At 49.1% G+C, this 15,471-nt stretch overlaps 1 protein-coding gene across 1 annotated transcript in view; it reads right to left on the bottom strand.

Moving 5' to 3' along the window:
* Nucleotides 1-15,471, bottom strand: part of LOC139380892 (pleckstrin homology domain-containing family M member 3-like) — a 63,716-nt gene that overhangs the window by 11,442 nt on the left and 36,803 nt on the right. Inside the window, 1 exon segment of the mRNA XM_071124043.1 lies at nt 9,705-9,768. Within this exon segment, the coding sequence (XP_070980144.1) occupies nt 9,705-9,768 (64 nt within the window).

The following is a 15,471-nucleotide window of genomic DNA, read 5'->3' as shown; positions in this document are numbered from 1 at the left end:
GGGTAACATGAGGGGGAGTCCTTTTTTTGTGAGGGGCCGTTTTAGCAAAAAAAAATGATATGTGAACGCCATTTACTGGACTGGGGGGTGCGTAGTTAAAAACCAGCAGGGCCTTTGAATCTTGGGGGCCTGGTAGAGAGAGCATTGTGGCCCCTTTGAATGAGTCTGGGGAAGGGAAGGGGCCCGGCCTGAGTGGACCTCCAAAGAACACTGAGGGAGGCTGAGACAAGTGGCTACACCTGGCCCCGGCTGCACCAATTAAAGGGCCTGCCAGGCATTCTTCAGCCTGGGGGAGAGAAGAGAAGGAGAAAGGAGGAGAAAGAGAGAGAGAGAAGGGCAGAGGGAAGGAGAGGGTGAAGGAGAAAGGAGAGCACCCCAACCCCCCCTCCTACTGGAGATGGATACTCTGCAGGGGAGGGGGAGGTTATGTCTGGATGGTTTGGGCAGAGAAAGACATTACATCATGTAAAATGTAATGTACATCAAATATATTTTGATTTGTGTTAACACTTTCTGGGTTACGACATGATTCCATATGTGTTATTTCGTAGTTTTGATGACTTCAATGTCGAAAATAGTACAAATAAAGAAAAACCCTGGAATGAGTAGGTGTGTCCAAACTTTTGACTGGTGCTGTACGTGATTGCATACAAATGTAAGCAAAGTTTGAAATGAGTACATTTAAGTCAAATGTTATATCTGTTTGTGCTTCTTTCGGTCAATTTGCAGTCTACAAATGATTTGTCATTATGTTCTGGCCCCCTGACCATCCACTCAACACATAAATCGTCCCGCGGCTGAATCCAGTTGATGATCCCTGACCTAAAGAATGGTCTTACAACCAGGAATAGTCCTTACACAGTAACACCTCAAGCAGTGGCTGAAAACACAGCCCCCCCCCCCCCATCCCAGAGGCTGTGTTCCCTCCAATCTGGGAGAGATACAACACTGTTAATAATGCTGTTTAGAATGGTGACATGAGTCATGCTGCTGCCCACCAATCAAAGGCTGTGTGTAGTGTGGAGCAGGTAGGGAGTCAGCCAGCCAGGCCGAGCAGCCTGCCAGCCAGGCCGAGCAGCCAGCCAGCCAGGCCGAGCAGCCAGCCAGCCAGGCCGAGCAGCCTGCCAGCCAGGCCGAGCAGCCAGCCAGCCAGGCCGAGCAGCCAGCCAGCCAGGCCGAGCAGCCTGCCAGCCAGGCCGAGCAGCCAGCCAGCCAGGCCGAGCAGCCAGCCAGCCAGGCCGAGCAGCCAGCCAGCCAGGCCGAGCAGCCAGCCAGCCAGGCCGAGCAGCCAGCCAGCCAGGCCGAGCAGCCAGGCCGAGCAGCCAGCCAGCCAGGCCGAGCAGCCAGCCAGCCAGGCCGAGCAACCAGCCAGCCAGGCCGAACAGCCAGCCAGCCAGCCAGGCCGAGCAGCCAGCCAGCCAGGCCGAGCAACCAGCCAGCCAGGCCGAGCAACCAGCCAGCCAGGCCGAACAGCCAGCCAGACAGCCAGGCCGAGCAGCCAGCCAGCCCGAGCAGCCTGCCAGCCAGGCAGAGAAGCCAGCCAGGCCGAGCAGCCAGCCAGCCAGGCAGAGCAGCCAGCCAGCCAGGCAGAGCAGCCAGCCAGCCAGGCAGAGCAGCCAGCCAGACAGCCAGGCAGAGCAGCCAGCCAGCAAGCCAGGCAGAGCAGCCAGCCAGCAAGCCAGGCAGAGCAGAGCAGCCAGACAGAGCAGCCAGCCAGGCCGAGCAGCCAGCCAGCAAGCCAGGCAGACCAGAGCAGCCAGACAGCCAGGCAGAGAAGCCAGCCAGGCCGAGCAGCTAGCCAGCCAGGCAGAGCAGCCAGACAGCCAGGCAGAGCAGCCAGCGTGTCCCTCATCCCCTAGCCTAGTCCAGATGATATATGCCCCCCCTGATCAAAGCTGACACCAGGGATAATCAAGACACTCCATCATTTAGCTAAGCTGAATGAAACAACTGGCACCACACCACGCTGGGTTCTGACTGTGACTGATGCTCAGTGGACACGGAGAGAGGGAGGTTAAGGGAAACTGAGGGAGAGAGGGAGGGAGAGAGAGAGAGAGAGAGGAATTAAAGGAAGGAAAATTCATGGCGGGAGAGGTATGAATGAACAGGGGGATGCTTTAGATGGCAGTAGCACTAGGGCTCCCCGTCTTTGCCAACCAGGTGGATACATTCTCCACAGAGAAGTGACCCTCCACCCAGAGCTGGTCTGAAGAAGGGGTGCAGAGCAGAGCGGAGAGGGGCCACCGTTTATTTGTCCTGCCTACAGCTGCCTTCCTTTGCTGCAGTGTCATTGTGACTGTTCCTGGAACAAACCACCCCCAACTTTTTCCACCCTCCCCAAATCCTCCTCATCCCTCACATCCGATAAAGTCACGCCCCTCTGGCCCTGTCCCGTGCAGGGGGCTTTGTGGTCCAAACGGCTTAATCCCCTAAAACCTCTATTTAACACCCGCTACGTTATCCCTCTCTAGTGTTCCCCTGATGAAGGCCTGGAACCTCCATTAGTGATGCTAAGAAAGCCACCCGGATTACGCACATAAAGACATGGTGAGCTCTGTTTGGATAACACGCTCCCTGCCACCCCACTCACTAAACAGGATTACCACCAGCCCCCAGTGTGCAGAGAGGAGAGTCTGTCTACTAGTGAGTGACAGACTTTGATTACAGAAGACGTAGAGAGTGATTACAGAAGACGTAGAGAGTGATTACAGAAGACGTAGAGAGTGATTACAGAAGACGTAGAGAGTGATTAAAGAAGACGTAGAGAGTGATTACAGAAGACGTAGAGAGTGATTACAGAAGACGTAGAGAGTGATTACAGAAGACGTAGAGAGGGATTACAGAAGACGTAGAGAGTGATTACAGAAGACGTAGAGAGGGATTACAGAAGACGTAGAGAGTGATTACAGAAGACGTAGAGAGTGATTAAAGAAGACGTAGAGAGTGATTACAGAAGACGTAGAGAGTGATTACAGAAGACGTAGAGAGTGATTACAGAAGACGTAGAGAGTGATTACAGAAGACATAGAGAGTGATTACAGAAGACATAGAGAGTGATTACAGAAGACATAGAGAGTGATTACAGAAGACGTAGAGAGTGATTACAGAAGACGTAGAGAGTGATTACAGAAGACATAGAGAGTGATTACAGAAGACATAGAGAGTGATTACAGAAGACGTAGAGAGTGATTACAGAAGACGTAGAGAGTGATTACAGAAGACGTAGAGAGGGATTACAGAAGACGTAGAGAGTGATTACAGAAGACGTAGAGAGGGATTACAGAAGACGTAGAGAGTGATTACAGAAGACGTAGAGAGTGATTAAAGAAGACGTAGAGAGTGATTACAGAAGACGTAGAGAGTGATTACAGAAGACGTAGAGAGTGATTACAGAAGACATAGAGAGTGATTACAGAAGACGTAGAGAGTGATTACAGAAGACATAGAGAGTGATTACAGAAGACATAGAGAGGGATTACAGAAGACGTAGAGAGTGATTACAGAAGACGTAGAGAGTGATTACAGAAGACGTAGAGAGTGATTACAGAAGACGTAGAGAGTGATTACAGAAGACATAGAGAGTGATTACAGAAGACGTAGAGAGTGATTATGGACTAACGTGTGAGAGATAGAGAGTGAGAATGCCTGTGGGAAAGAGAGGCAGTCGTGTTTGAGTTGTTTTCTTTAATGCAGAAATACTTGCAATATCTTCCACGCAAAAACAGCATCATTATAATTTACCAACAGTTCTCAAGGTGACCAACATGCACCTAACCCAGTGACAGTGTAAGGGCCTACATGGGCATACTGCCTGTGTCTATGCCTGCAGGATGTCAATGTGAAAGTGTTGGTGTCTGTACTAGAGAGTCCTTGTGGCTACGACATCTGTCTGATCCGGTGTCCTGTGTGAATTTAAGTATGCTCTCTCGAATTCTCTCTTTCTTTCTCTCTCTCGGAGGACCTGAGCCCTAGGACCATGCCTCAGGACTACCTGGCATGATGACTCCTTGCTGTCCCCAGTCCACCTGGCCGTGCTGCTGCTCCAGTTTCAACTGTTCTGCCTGCGGCTATGGAATCCTGACCTGTTCACCGGACGTGCTACCTGTCCCAGACCTGCTGTTATCAACTTTCTAGAGACAGCAGGAGCGGTAGAGATACCCTTAATGATCGGCTATGAAAAGCCAACTGACATTTACTCCTGAGGTGCTGACTTGCTGTACCCTCGACAACTACTGTGATTATTATTATTTGACCATGCTGGTTGTTTATGAACATCTTGGCCATGTTCTGTTATAATCTCCAGCCAGAAGAGGACTGGCCACCCCTCAGAGCCTGGTTCCTCTATAGGTTTCTTCCTAGGTTTTGGCCTTTCTAGGGAGTTTTTCCTAGCCACCGTGCTTCTACACCTGCATTGCTTGCTGTTTGGGGTTTTAGGCTGGGTTTCTGTACAGCACTTTGAGATATCAGCTGATGTACGAAGGGCTTTATAAATACATTTGATTTGATTTGATTTGATTACTACATAGTTTGTGGCCTGCATATGCTGCATACCAGGGTATCAGTGTGGGAATCTGCCTCCCTGCACGTAAGTGTGTGTCACCGTGGCTGCTGAGCCAGTCCGGGCCAGGTCCCTCAATGCCCTTTTGTCCCCTCCAGTTGTTTGTAGGTCGTTGGCAGGACCAGCGCTGCTGCCATGGCACACAATACAATTAGCATCTACAGGGCAGTGCTCAGTCCTCCACAACAAGCCCACCTCTCCACTACCCCACTACTTTACAACAAGTCCACGACCCCACTACTTTACAACAAGCCCACCTCACCACTACCCCACTACTTTACGACAAGCCCACCTCTCCACTACTTTACAACAAGCCCACCTCTCCACTACTTTACAACAAGCCCACCTCTCCACTACTTTACAACAAGCCCACCTCTCCACTACTTTACAACAAGCCCACCTCTCCACTACTTTACAACAAGCCCACCTCTCCACTACTTTACAACAAGTCCACCACCCCACTACTTTACAACAAGCCCATCTCTCCACTACTTTACAACAAGCCCACCTCTCCACTGCTTTACAACAAGTCCACCACCCCACTACTTTACAACAAGCCCACCTCTCCACTACTTTACAACAAGCCCACCTCTCCACTATCCCACTACTTTACAACAAGCCCACCTCTCCACTACCTTACAACAAGCCCATCTCTCCACTACTTTACAACAAGCCCATCTCTCCACTACTTTACAACAAGCCCATCTCTCCACTACCCCACTACTTTACAACAAGCCCACCTCTCCACTACTTTACAACAAGCCCACCTCTCCACTACTTTACAACAAGCCCACCTCTCCACTACTTTACAACAAGCCCACCTCTCCACTACTTTACAACAAGCCCACCTCTCCACTACTTTACAACAAGCCCACCTCTCCACTACTTTACAACAAGTCCACCACCCCACTACTTTACAACAAGCCCATCTCTCCACTACTTTACAACAAGCCCACCTCTCCACTACTTTACAACAAGTCCACCACCCCACTACTTTACAACAAGCCCACCTCTCCACTACTTTACAACAAGCCCACCTCTCCACTATCCCACTACTTTACAACAAGCCCACCTCTCCACTACCTTACAACAAGCCCATCTCTCCACTACTTTACAACAAGCCCATCTCTCCACTACTTTACAACAAGCCCATCTCTCCACTACCCCACTACTTTACAACAAGTCCATCTCTCCACTACTTTAAAACAAGCCCATCTCTCCACTACTTTACAACACGCCCATCTCTCCACTACTTTACAACAAGCCCATCTCTCCACTACTTTACAACAAGCCCATCTCTCCACTACTTTATAACAAGCCCACCTCTCCACTACTTTACAACAAGCCCATCTCTCCACTACCCCACTACTTTACAACAAGTCCATCTCTCCACTACTTTAAAACAAGCCCATCTCTCCACTACTTTACAACACGCCCATCTCTCCACTACTTTACAACAAGCCCATCTCTCCACTACTTTACAACAAGCCCATCTCTCCACTACTTTACAACAAGCCCATCTCTCCACTACTTTATAACAAGCCCACCTCTCCACTACTTTACAACAAGCCCACCTCTCCACTACTTTACAACAAGCCCACCTCTCCACTATCCCACTACTTTACAACAAGCCCACCTCTCCACTACCTTACAACAAGCCCATCTCTCCACTACTTTACAACAAGCCCATCTCTCCACTACTTTACAACAAGCCCATCTCTCCACTACCCCACTACTTTACAACAAGTCCATCTCTCCACTACTTTAAAACAAGCCCATCTCTCCACTACTTTACAACACGCCCATCTCTCCACTACTTTACAACAAGCCCATCTCTCCACTACTTTACAACAAGCCCATCTCTCCACTACTTTATAACAAGTCCATCTCTCCACTACTTTAAAACAAGCCCAACTCTCCACTACTTTACAACAAGCCCATCTCTCCACTACTTTACAACAAGCCCATCTCTCCACTACTTTACAACAAGCCCACCTCTCCACTATCCCACTACTTTACAACAAGCCCACCTCTCCACTACCTTACAACAAGCCCATCTCTCCACTACTTTACAACAAGCCCATCTCTCCACTACTTTACAACAAGCCCATCTCTCCACTACCCCACTACTTTACAACAAGTCCATCTCTCCACTACTTTAAAACAAGCCCATCTCTCCACTACTTTACAACACGCCCATCTCTCCACTACTTTACAACAAGCCCATCTCTCCACTACTTTACAACAAGCCCATCTCTCCACTACTTTATAACAAGCCCACCTCTCCACTACTTTACAACAAGCCCACCTCTCCACTACCCCACTACTTTACAACAAGTCCATCTCTCCACTACTTTAAAACAAGCCCAACTCTCCACTACTTTACAACAAGCCCATCTCTCCACTACTTTACAACAAGCCCATCTCTCCACTACTTTACAACAAGCCCATCTCTCCACTACTTTACAACAAGCCCACCTCTCCACTACTTTACAACAAGCCCACCTCTCCACTACCCCACTACTTTACAACAAGTCCACCTCTCCACTACTTTACAACAAGTCCATCTCTCCACTACTTTACAACAAGCCCACCTCTCCACTACCCCACTACTTTACAACAAGCCCTCCACCCCACTACTTTACAACAAGCCCACCTCTCCACTACCCCACTACCTTACAACAAGTCCACCGTCTCCACTATTTTACAACAAGCCCACCGCTCCACTACTTTACAACAAGCCCACCGCTCCACTGCTTTACAACAAGCCCATCTCTCCACTACTTTACAACAAGCCCACCTCTCCACTACTTTACAACAAGCCCACCTCTCCACTACTTTACAACAAGCCCACCTCTCCACTACTTTACAACAAGCCCACCTCTCCACTACTTTACAACAAGCCCACCTCTCCACTACCCCACTACTTTACAACAAGCCCTCCTCCCCACTACTTTACAACAAGCCCATCTCTCCACTACTTTACAACAAGCCCACCTCTCCACTACCCCACTACTTTACAACAAGCCCACCTCTCCACTACTTTACAACAAGCCCACCTCTCCACTACTTTACAACAAGCCCACCTCTCCACTACTTTACAACAAGCCCACCTCTCCACTACTTTACAACAAGCCCACCTCTCCACTACTTTATAACAAGCCCACCTCTCCACTACTTTACAACAAGCCCACCTCTCCACTACTTTACAAGCCCACCTCTCCACTACTTTACAACAAGCCCACCTCTCCACTACTTTACAACAAGCCCACCTCTCCACTACTTTACAACAAGCCCACCTCTCCACTACCCCACAACTGGAAAAACAAATGTTTTAATGCAGCAACAAAAGGGCCTCTGGGCAGGCCCTGGGCAAACAGTACACTGCTTTAAAGATAGAAAGGCTGCTCCTAATAGGAGGTGTTTGTTGGGATTTCAATAGCAAAGAGAGCCAAGTGCACTACTGCTTTCCATGAAGGACTGGGTCTACTCTATAACTAGCCAGGGAGACGGTCTTTATTGAACCTCACTGTGAAACAATAAAAGCCAGGCTTGATGAACGAGCTTTGATTATTCAGGAGAAATAAAAGAAACAGCTTGTTAATATGGAAAGCCAATTAGCTGTAAAGAGAGAAAGGGGAGGGGGAGAGAAACACACACAGAGAGAAAGGGGAGGGGGAGAGAAAGACACAGAGAGAGAGAGAGGGGAGGGGGAGAAAAAGACACAGAGAGAGAGGGGAGGGGGAGAGAAACACACACAGAAAGAAAGGGGAGGGGGAGAGAAAGACAGAGAGATAAAGGGGAGGGGGAGAAAAAGACACAGAGAGAGAGAGGGGAGGGGGAGAGAAACACACACAGAGAGAAAGGGGAGGGGGAGAGAAACACACAGAGAGAGGGGAGGGGGAGAGAAAAACACAGAGAGAGGGGAGGGGGAGAGAAACACACAGAGAAAGGGGAGGGGGAGAGAAAGACAGAGAGAGAGAGAGGGGAGGGGGAGAGAAACACACAGAGAGAAAGGGGAGGGGGAGAGAAAGACAAAGAGAGAAAGGGGAGGGGGAGAAAAAGACACAGAGAGAGAGTAAGCTATGATAGAGAGAGATGAATAGAGAGAAAGAGAGTGAGGGAAAGAGAGAAAGAGAGAGCGCGAGAGAGAGTGAGAGGGTGAGAAGAGTGTCAGGCCAGGGGATGTAGGGAAGAATGGTGGACTTTAACACACTAGTTTTTCTGCTTGTTGATTCTGAATGTCTGTAATTAGTGAGCGGGCCAGGGTGAGGGGAACATGAAGGGGAGAGGGAGAGAGGTTGGGTGGTGCAGAGGGGGCTGGGTGGGGAAGGTGGAAGATATGGGAGAGTAGTAGTGTGGAAGAACTCCAGGTTGGGGGAGGGGGATCAGAGAGAGGGAGTGGGAGAGAGAGGCAAGAGATTACGCCAAACCAAAGTAACCCTTATCCCAATAACAGTTATTCATGCCTTCATAACAGCCTAGAAACTGCTAGTGAGAGGGCCGAGGGAAACTCTCCCCACTGTAACGAGGGCCGAGGGAAACTCTCCGCACTGTAACGAGGGCCGAGGGAAACTCTCCCCACTGTAACGAGGGCCGAGGGAAACTCTCCCCACTGTAACGAGGGCCGAGGGAAACTCTCCCCACTGTAACGAGGGCTGAGGGAAACTCTCCCCACTGTAACGAGGGCTGAGGGAAACTCTCCTCACTGTAACGAGGGCTGAGGGAAACTCTCCCCACTGTAAAGAGGGCTGAGGGAAACTCTCCCCACTGTAACGAGGGCTGAGGGAAACTCTCCCCACTGTAACAAGGGCTGAGGGAAATTCTCCCCACTGTAACGAGGGCTGAGGGAAACTCTCCCCACTGTAACAAGGGCTGAGGGAAATTGTGGTATATGGCCAATATACCACGGCTAAGGGCCGTTCTTGTGCATGACGCAACGCAGAGTGCCTGGATACAGCCCTTAGCCGTGGTATATTGATCATATACCACACCTGACTGCTTAAATATAACACAGTCTATATATATATATATATATATATATATATATACACACACTGTATGAGTGTGTATTAGTGTGCCTGTAACGGTCTGATGTTTGAAAGTGAGTGTGTCCACTATACAGTATGTGTGTAGTGTGTATTACCTGTTGCAGGTCAGCCAGTGAGTACAGGTGGATATGTTGCAGTAGGTAATCTCTGGGGAAGATCCTTGGGGGGAGAGAGAAAGACCAACATTTTGACTATTTTAGTTATGCAATTTTCTTAGAACCATAAGTCAGATCCTTTCAGAAAATGTCATATTATATGCCATTTAGCAGACTTACAGCACTATGTGTATGGGTGGCCCCACCAATAAAAAGTAGAATTCAATGGTGTGTGTCATTGTCTCTCACTGTACTGACCTGGAACAGCAAAGCTGGTGAAATGGTTTATCATATATTAAAACATGACAGGAAGGAGATGTGAGGTTCATGTTGAGATTCATAAAGGACGATAACAAAATGTACACGATGAGTCATGTCACACATACACACACACACGGACCATGATAGTGCCTGTGTAACCATGGTAACGGCGGGGCCAAATTGCAGAGAAAATGGGGGTTAATTCAATAGAATGAGAGTCAGGCTGGGGCAGAAGGGGAATGGGTGTTTAAAAGCTCTCTGCCTTATAATGGAGCGAAGTGGAGGTCTCTCTCTGCTCTCTCCGTCTCATCAGGCTCGCTATTATAGCCCTCTGCACAACACTCTCTACCAAACCTACACACACACAGTAAATCACACACACTCACCCACACCAGCTCATGTTACAGTTCAAGGATCCACAAAGTGACATAGCAAGAGACGGAGAGGTGGGAGTTGGAGTGAAAGATGGAGAGGGCAAGAGATGGGATCATATAGACTCTCTGCACTAATAACCCCATGCTGTCCCTCTCTGCACTAATAACCCCGCGCTGTCCCTCTCTGCACTAATAACCCCGCGCTGTCCCTCTCTGCACTAATAACCCCGCGCTGTCCCTCTCTGCACTAATAACCCCACGCTGTCCCTCTCTGCACTAATAACCCCACGCTGTCCCTCTCTGCACTAATAACCCTGCGCTGTCCCTCTCTGCACTAATAACCCTGCGCTGTCCCTCTCTGCACTAATAACCCCGCGCTGTCCCTCTCTGCACCAATAACCCCATGCTGTCCCTCTCTGCACTAATAACCCCATGCTGTCCCTCTCTGCACTAATAACACAATGCTGTCCCTCTCTGCACTAATAACATGCTGTCCCTCTCTGCACTAATAACCCTGCGCTGTCCCTCTCTGCACTAATAACACAATGCTGTCCCTCTCTGCACTAATAACATGCTGTCCCTCTCTGCACTAATAACACGATGCTGTCCCTCTCTGCACTAATAACCCTGCGCTGTCCCTCTCTGCACTAATAACCCTGCGCTGTCCCTCTCTGCACTAATAACCCTGCGCTGTCCCTCTCTGCACTAATAACACGATGCTGTCCCTCTCTGCACTAATAACATGCTGTCCCTCTCTGCACTAATAACCCTGCGCTGTCCCTCTCTGCACTAATAACACGATGCTGTCCCTCTCTGCACTAATAAAACGATGCTGTCCCTCTCTGCACTAATAACATGATGCTGTCCCTCTCTGCACTAATAACATGCTGTCCCTCTCTGCACTAATAACACGATGCTGTCCCTCTCTGCACTAATAACACGATGCTGTCCCTCTCTGCACTAATAACACGATGCTGTCCCTCTCTGCACTAATAACACAATGCTGTCCCTCTCTGCACTAATAACACAATGCTGTCCCTCTCTGCACTAATAACACAATGCTGTCCCTCTCTGCACTAATAACACCATGCTGTCCCTCTCTGCACTAATAACACCATGCTGTCCCTCTCTGCACTAATAACACCATGCTGTCCCTCTCTGCACTAATAACCCTGCGCTGTCCCTCTCTGCACTAATAACACGATGCTGTCCCTCTCTGCACTAATAACACAATGCTGTCCCTCTCTGCACTAATAACATGCTGTCCCTCTCTGCACTAATAACACGATGCTGTCCCTCTCTGCACTAATAACCCTGCGCTGTCCCTCTCTGCACTAATAACCCTGCGCTGTCCCTCTCTGCACTAATAACCCTGCGCTGTCCCTCTCTGCACTAATAACACGATGCTGTCCCTCTCTGCACTAATAACATGCTGTCCCTCTCTGCACTAATAACCCTGCGCTGTCCCTCTCTGCACTAATAACACGATGCTGTCCCTCTCTGCACTAATAACACGATGCTGTCCCTCTCTGCACTAATAACATGATGCTGTCCCTCTCTGCACTAATAACATGCTGTCCCTCTCTGCACTAATAACACGATGCTGTCCCTCTCTGCACTAATAACACGATGCTGTCCCTCTCTGCACTAATAACACGATGCTGTCCCTCTCTGCACTAATAACACGATGCTGTCCCTCTCTGCACTAATAACACAATGCTGTCCCTCTCTGCACTAATAACACAATGCTGTCCCTCTCTGCACTAATAACACAATGCTGTCCCTCTCTGCACTAATAACACCATGCTGTCCCTCTCTGCACTAATAACACCATGCTGTCCCTCTCTGCACTAATAACACCATGCTGTCCCTCTCTGCACTAATAACACGATGCTGTCCCTCTCTGCACTAATAACCCTGCGCTGTCCCTCTCTGCACTAATAACACGATGCTGTCCCTCTCTGCACTAACACTGAAGGGACACACAGCTCCAATGCCTCTCCTGGGAGTGTAGAGGGCCGTCACACAGCTCTATGCAGGTACCATGGAAACCTTTGTGGGAAGGGGTAGTAGTATCTATATGAATGTGAATTTGCGTGCATATACTGTATACGTGAGTTACATCTGTCCCTTCCACGCCCTCTACTTCTCATCCCGTGTCTCCCTAACCTGCCGCCACTCCCCCAGTGCTCTCTCCCTCTCTGTGTGGGTGTTTCTGATTGTGAGAGTAGAGACAGGTGTGCTGGAGGCAGAGCAGATCCCCACCAGCTGCAACCTGTTCCATAATCAAGACTAGAGGTTGACCGATATGATTTTTCAACGCAGATACCGATACTGATTATTGGAGGACCAGAAAAGCCGATACCGATTAATCGGCCGATAAAAAAAACAAATGTTATTGTAATAATGACAATTACAACAATACTGAATTAACACCTATTTTGACTTAATATAATACATCAATAAAATCAATTTAGCCTCAAATAAATAATGAAACATTCAATTTGGTTTAAATAATGCAAAAACAAAGTGTTGGAGAAGAATGTAAAAGTGCAATATGTGCTATGTAAGAAAACTAACGTTTCAGTTCCTTGCTCAGAACATGAGAACATATGAAAGCTGGTGGTTCCTTTTAACATGAGTCTTCAATATTCCCAGGTAAGAAGTTTTAGGTTGTAGTTAGTATAGGACTATTTCCCTCTATACCATTTGTATTTCATTAACCTTTGACTATTGGATGTTCTTATTTATTGTTTATTTTTTTTACCTATATTTAACTAGGCAAGTCAGTTAAGAACACATTCTTATTTTCAATGACGGCCTAGGAACAGTGGGTTAACTGCCTGTTCAGGGGCAGAATGCCAGATTTGTACCTTGTCAGCTCTGGGATTTGAACATGAAACCTTTTGGTTACTAGTCCAACGCTCTAAGCACTAGGCTACCCTGCCGCCCCTATAGGCACTATAGTATTGCCAGTGTAACAGTATAGCTTCCGTCCCTCTCCTCGCTCCTCCCTGGGCTCGAACCAGCAACACAAAGACAACAGCCACCACATCGAAGCAGCGTTACCCATGCAGAGCAAGGGAAACAACCACCCCAAGGCTCAGAGCGAGTGACGTTTGAAACACTATTAGAGCGTATATGACTGTAGTACAGAACCATGTCTTTAAACAGTATATGACTGTAGTACAGAACCATGTCTTTAAACAGTATAAATGACTGCCTGTGTTCATATGTGCATGTGTGTGTGCGTGCAGACTATCCACACCTATGCAGCAGATCTGTGTGTCTAACGTGTACTGTGTTGTGCATCCTTATGTGTGTGTGTGTGGGGTTCAGAGGTGTGTGTTAGATCAGTGCGGGCGGTGATGGCCGTGACAGGCCTCCTCAGCGCCCCCTCCAGGCCGACGGTAGGCCCAGAGGGTCCATGGACGGCCCGACGGTAGGCCCATAGAGGATCCATGGCCCATGGTAGGCCCATAGAGGGTCCATGGTTGGCCGACGGTAGGCCCAGAGGGTCCATGGCAAATGGTAGGCCCATAGAGGGTCCATGGATGGCCGACGGTAGGCCCAGAGGGTCCATGGCCCATGGTAGGCCCATAGAGGGTCCATGGTAGGCCCATGGTAGGCCCATAGAGGGTCCATGGCCCATGGTAGGCCAATAGAGGGTCCATGGCCCATGGTAGGCCCATAGAGGGTCCATGGCCCATGGTAGGCCCATAGAGGGTCAATGGCCCATGGTAGGCCCATAGAGGGTCAATGGCCCATGGTAGGCCCAGAAGGTCCATGGCCCATGGTACGCCAATAGAGGGTCCATGGTTGGCCGACGGTAGGCCCAGAGGGTCCATGGCCCATGGTAGGCCCAGAAGGTCCATGGTAGAACCATAGAGGGTCCATGGCCCATGGTAGGCCCATAGAGGGTCCATGGCCCATGGTAAGCCCATAGAGAGTCCATGGTTGGCCGGGGGAAGGGTTTAGCACCACCGGCCTCATTAATCCTGCAGTGTTTTGAAGGGCAGGGCGTTAGTCGCCGAGCGCTAATGGTGTAGTGGTAAACAGGGTCTCTAGCGAGAGAGGAGCACTCCGGGGTCGAAAACACTGCCGTAAACACCACAGCCTTCTTCCCCTTCCGGCAACCAGCTGGGATAACTCTGTAGCCCAGGGTGTGTGTGGAGTAGGAGCGTCTCAGAGCCCCACTCTCTCTGTTCGTCTCAGCCAAGACCTCAGCAAAAAAAATGTAGACCTCCACAAGTCTGGTTCATCCTTGGGAGAAATTTCCAAATGCCTGAAGGTACCACGTTCATCTGTACAAACAATAGTCCGCAAGTATAAACACCGTGGGACCACGCAGCCGTCATACCGCTCAGGAAGGAGACGCGTTCTGTCTCCTAGAGATGAACTACTTTGGTGCGAAAAGTGCAAATCAATCCCAGAACAACAGCAAAGGACCTTGTGAAGATGCTGGAGGGAATAGGTACAAAAGTATCTATATCCACAGTAAAACAAGTCCTATATCGACATAACCTGAAAGGCCGCTCAGCAAGGAAGAAGCCACTGCTCCAAAACCACCATAAAAAAGCCAGACTACGGTTTATGAGGACAAAGATCGTACTTTTTGGGGAAATGTCCTCTGGTCTGATGAAACAAAAATATAACTGTTTGGCCATAATGACCATCGTAATAAGAGGCTTGCAAGCCGAAGAACACCATCCCAACCGTGAAGCACGGGGTGGCAGCATCATGTTGTGGGGGTGTTTTGCAGTAGGAGGGACTGGTACACTTCACAAAATAGATGGTATCATGAGGACGGAAAATTATGTGGACATATTGAAGCAACATCTCAAGACAACAGTCAGGAAGTTAAAGCTTGGTCGCAAATGGGCCTTCCAAACGGACAATGACCCCAAGCATACTTACAAAGTTGTGGCAAAATGGCTTAAGGACAACAAAGTCAAGGTATTGGAGTGGCCATCACAAAGCCCTGACCGCAATCCTATAGAAAATTTGTGGGCAGAACTGAAAAAGTGTGTGCGAGCAAGGAGGCCTACAAACCTGACTCAGTTACACCAGCTCTGTCAGGAGGAATGGGCCAAAATTCACCCAGATTATTGTGGGAAGCTTGTGGAAGGCTA

This window comes from Oncorhynchus clarkii, chromosome 22 (genome assembly GCF_045791955.1).
Source record: "Oncorhynchus clarkii lewisi isolate Uvic-CL-2024 chromosome 22, UVic_Ocla_1.0, whole genome shotgun sequence".
Lineage (NCBI taxonomy): Eukaryota > Metazoa > Chordata > Actinopteri > Salmoniformes > Salmonidae > Oncorhynchus > Oncorhynchus clarkii.
The sequence above is the reverse complement of the archived record's forward strand: the minus strand, read 5'-3'. Positions and strand labels throughout refer to the sequence as shown.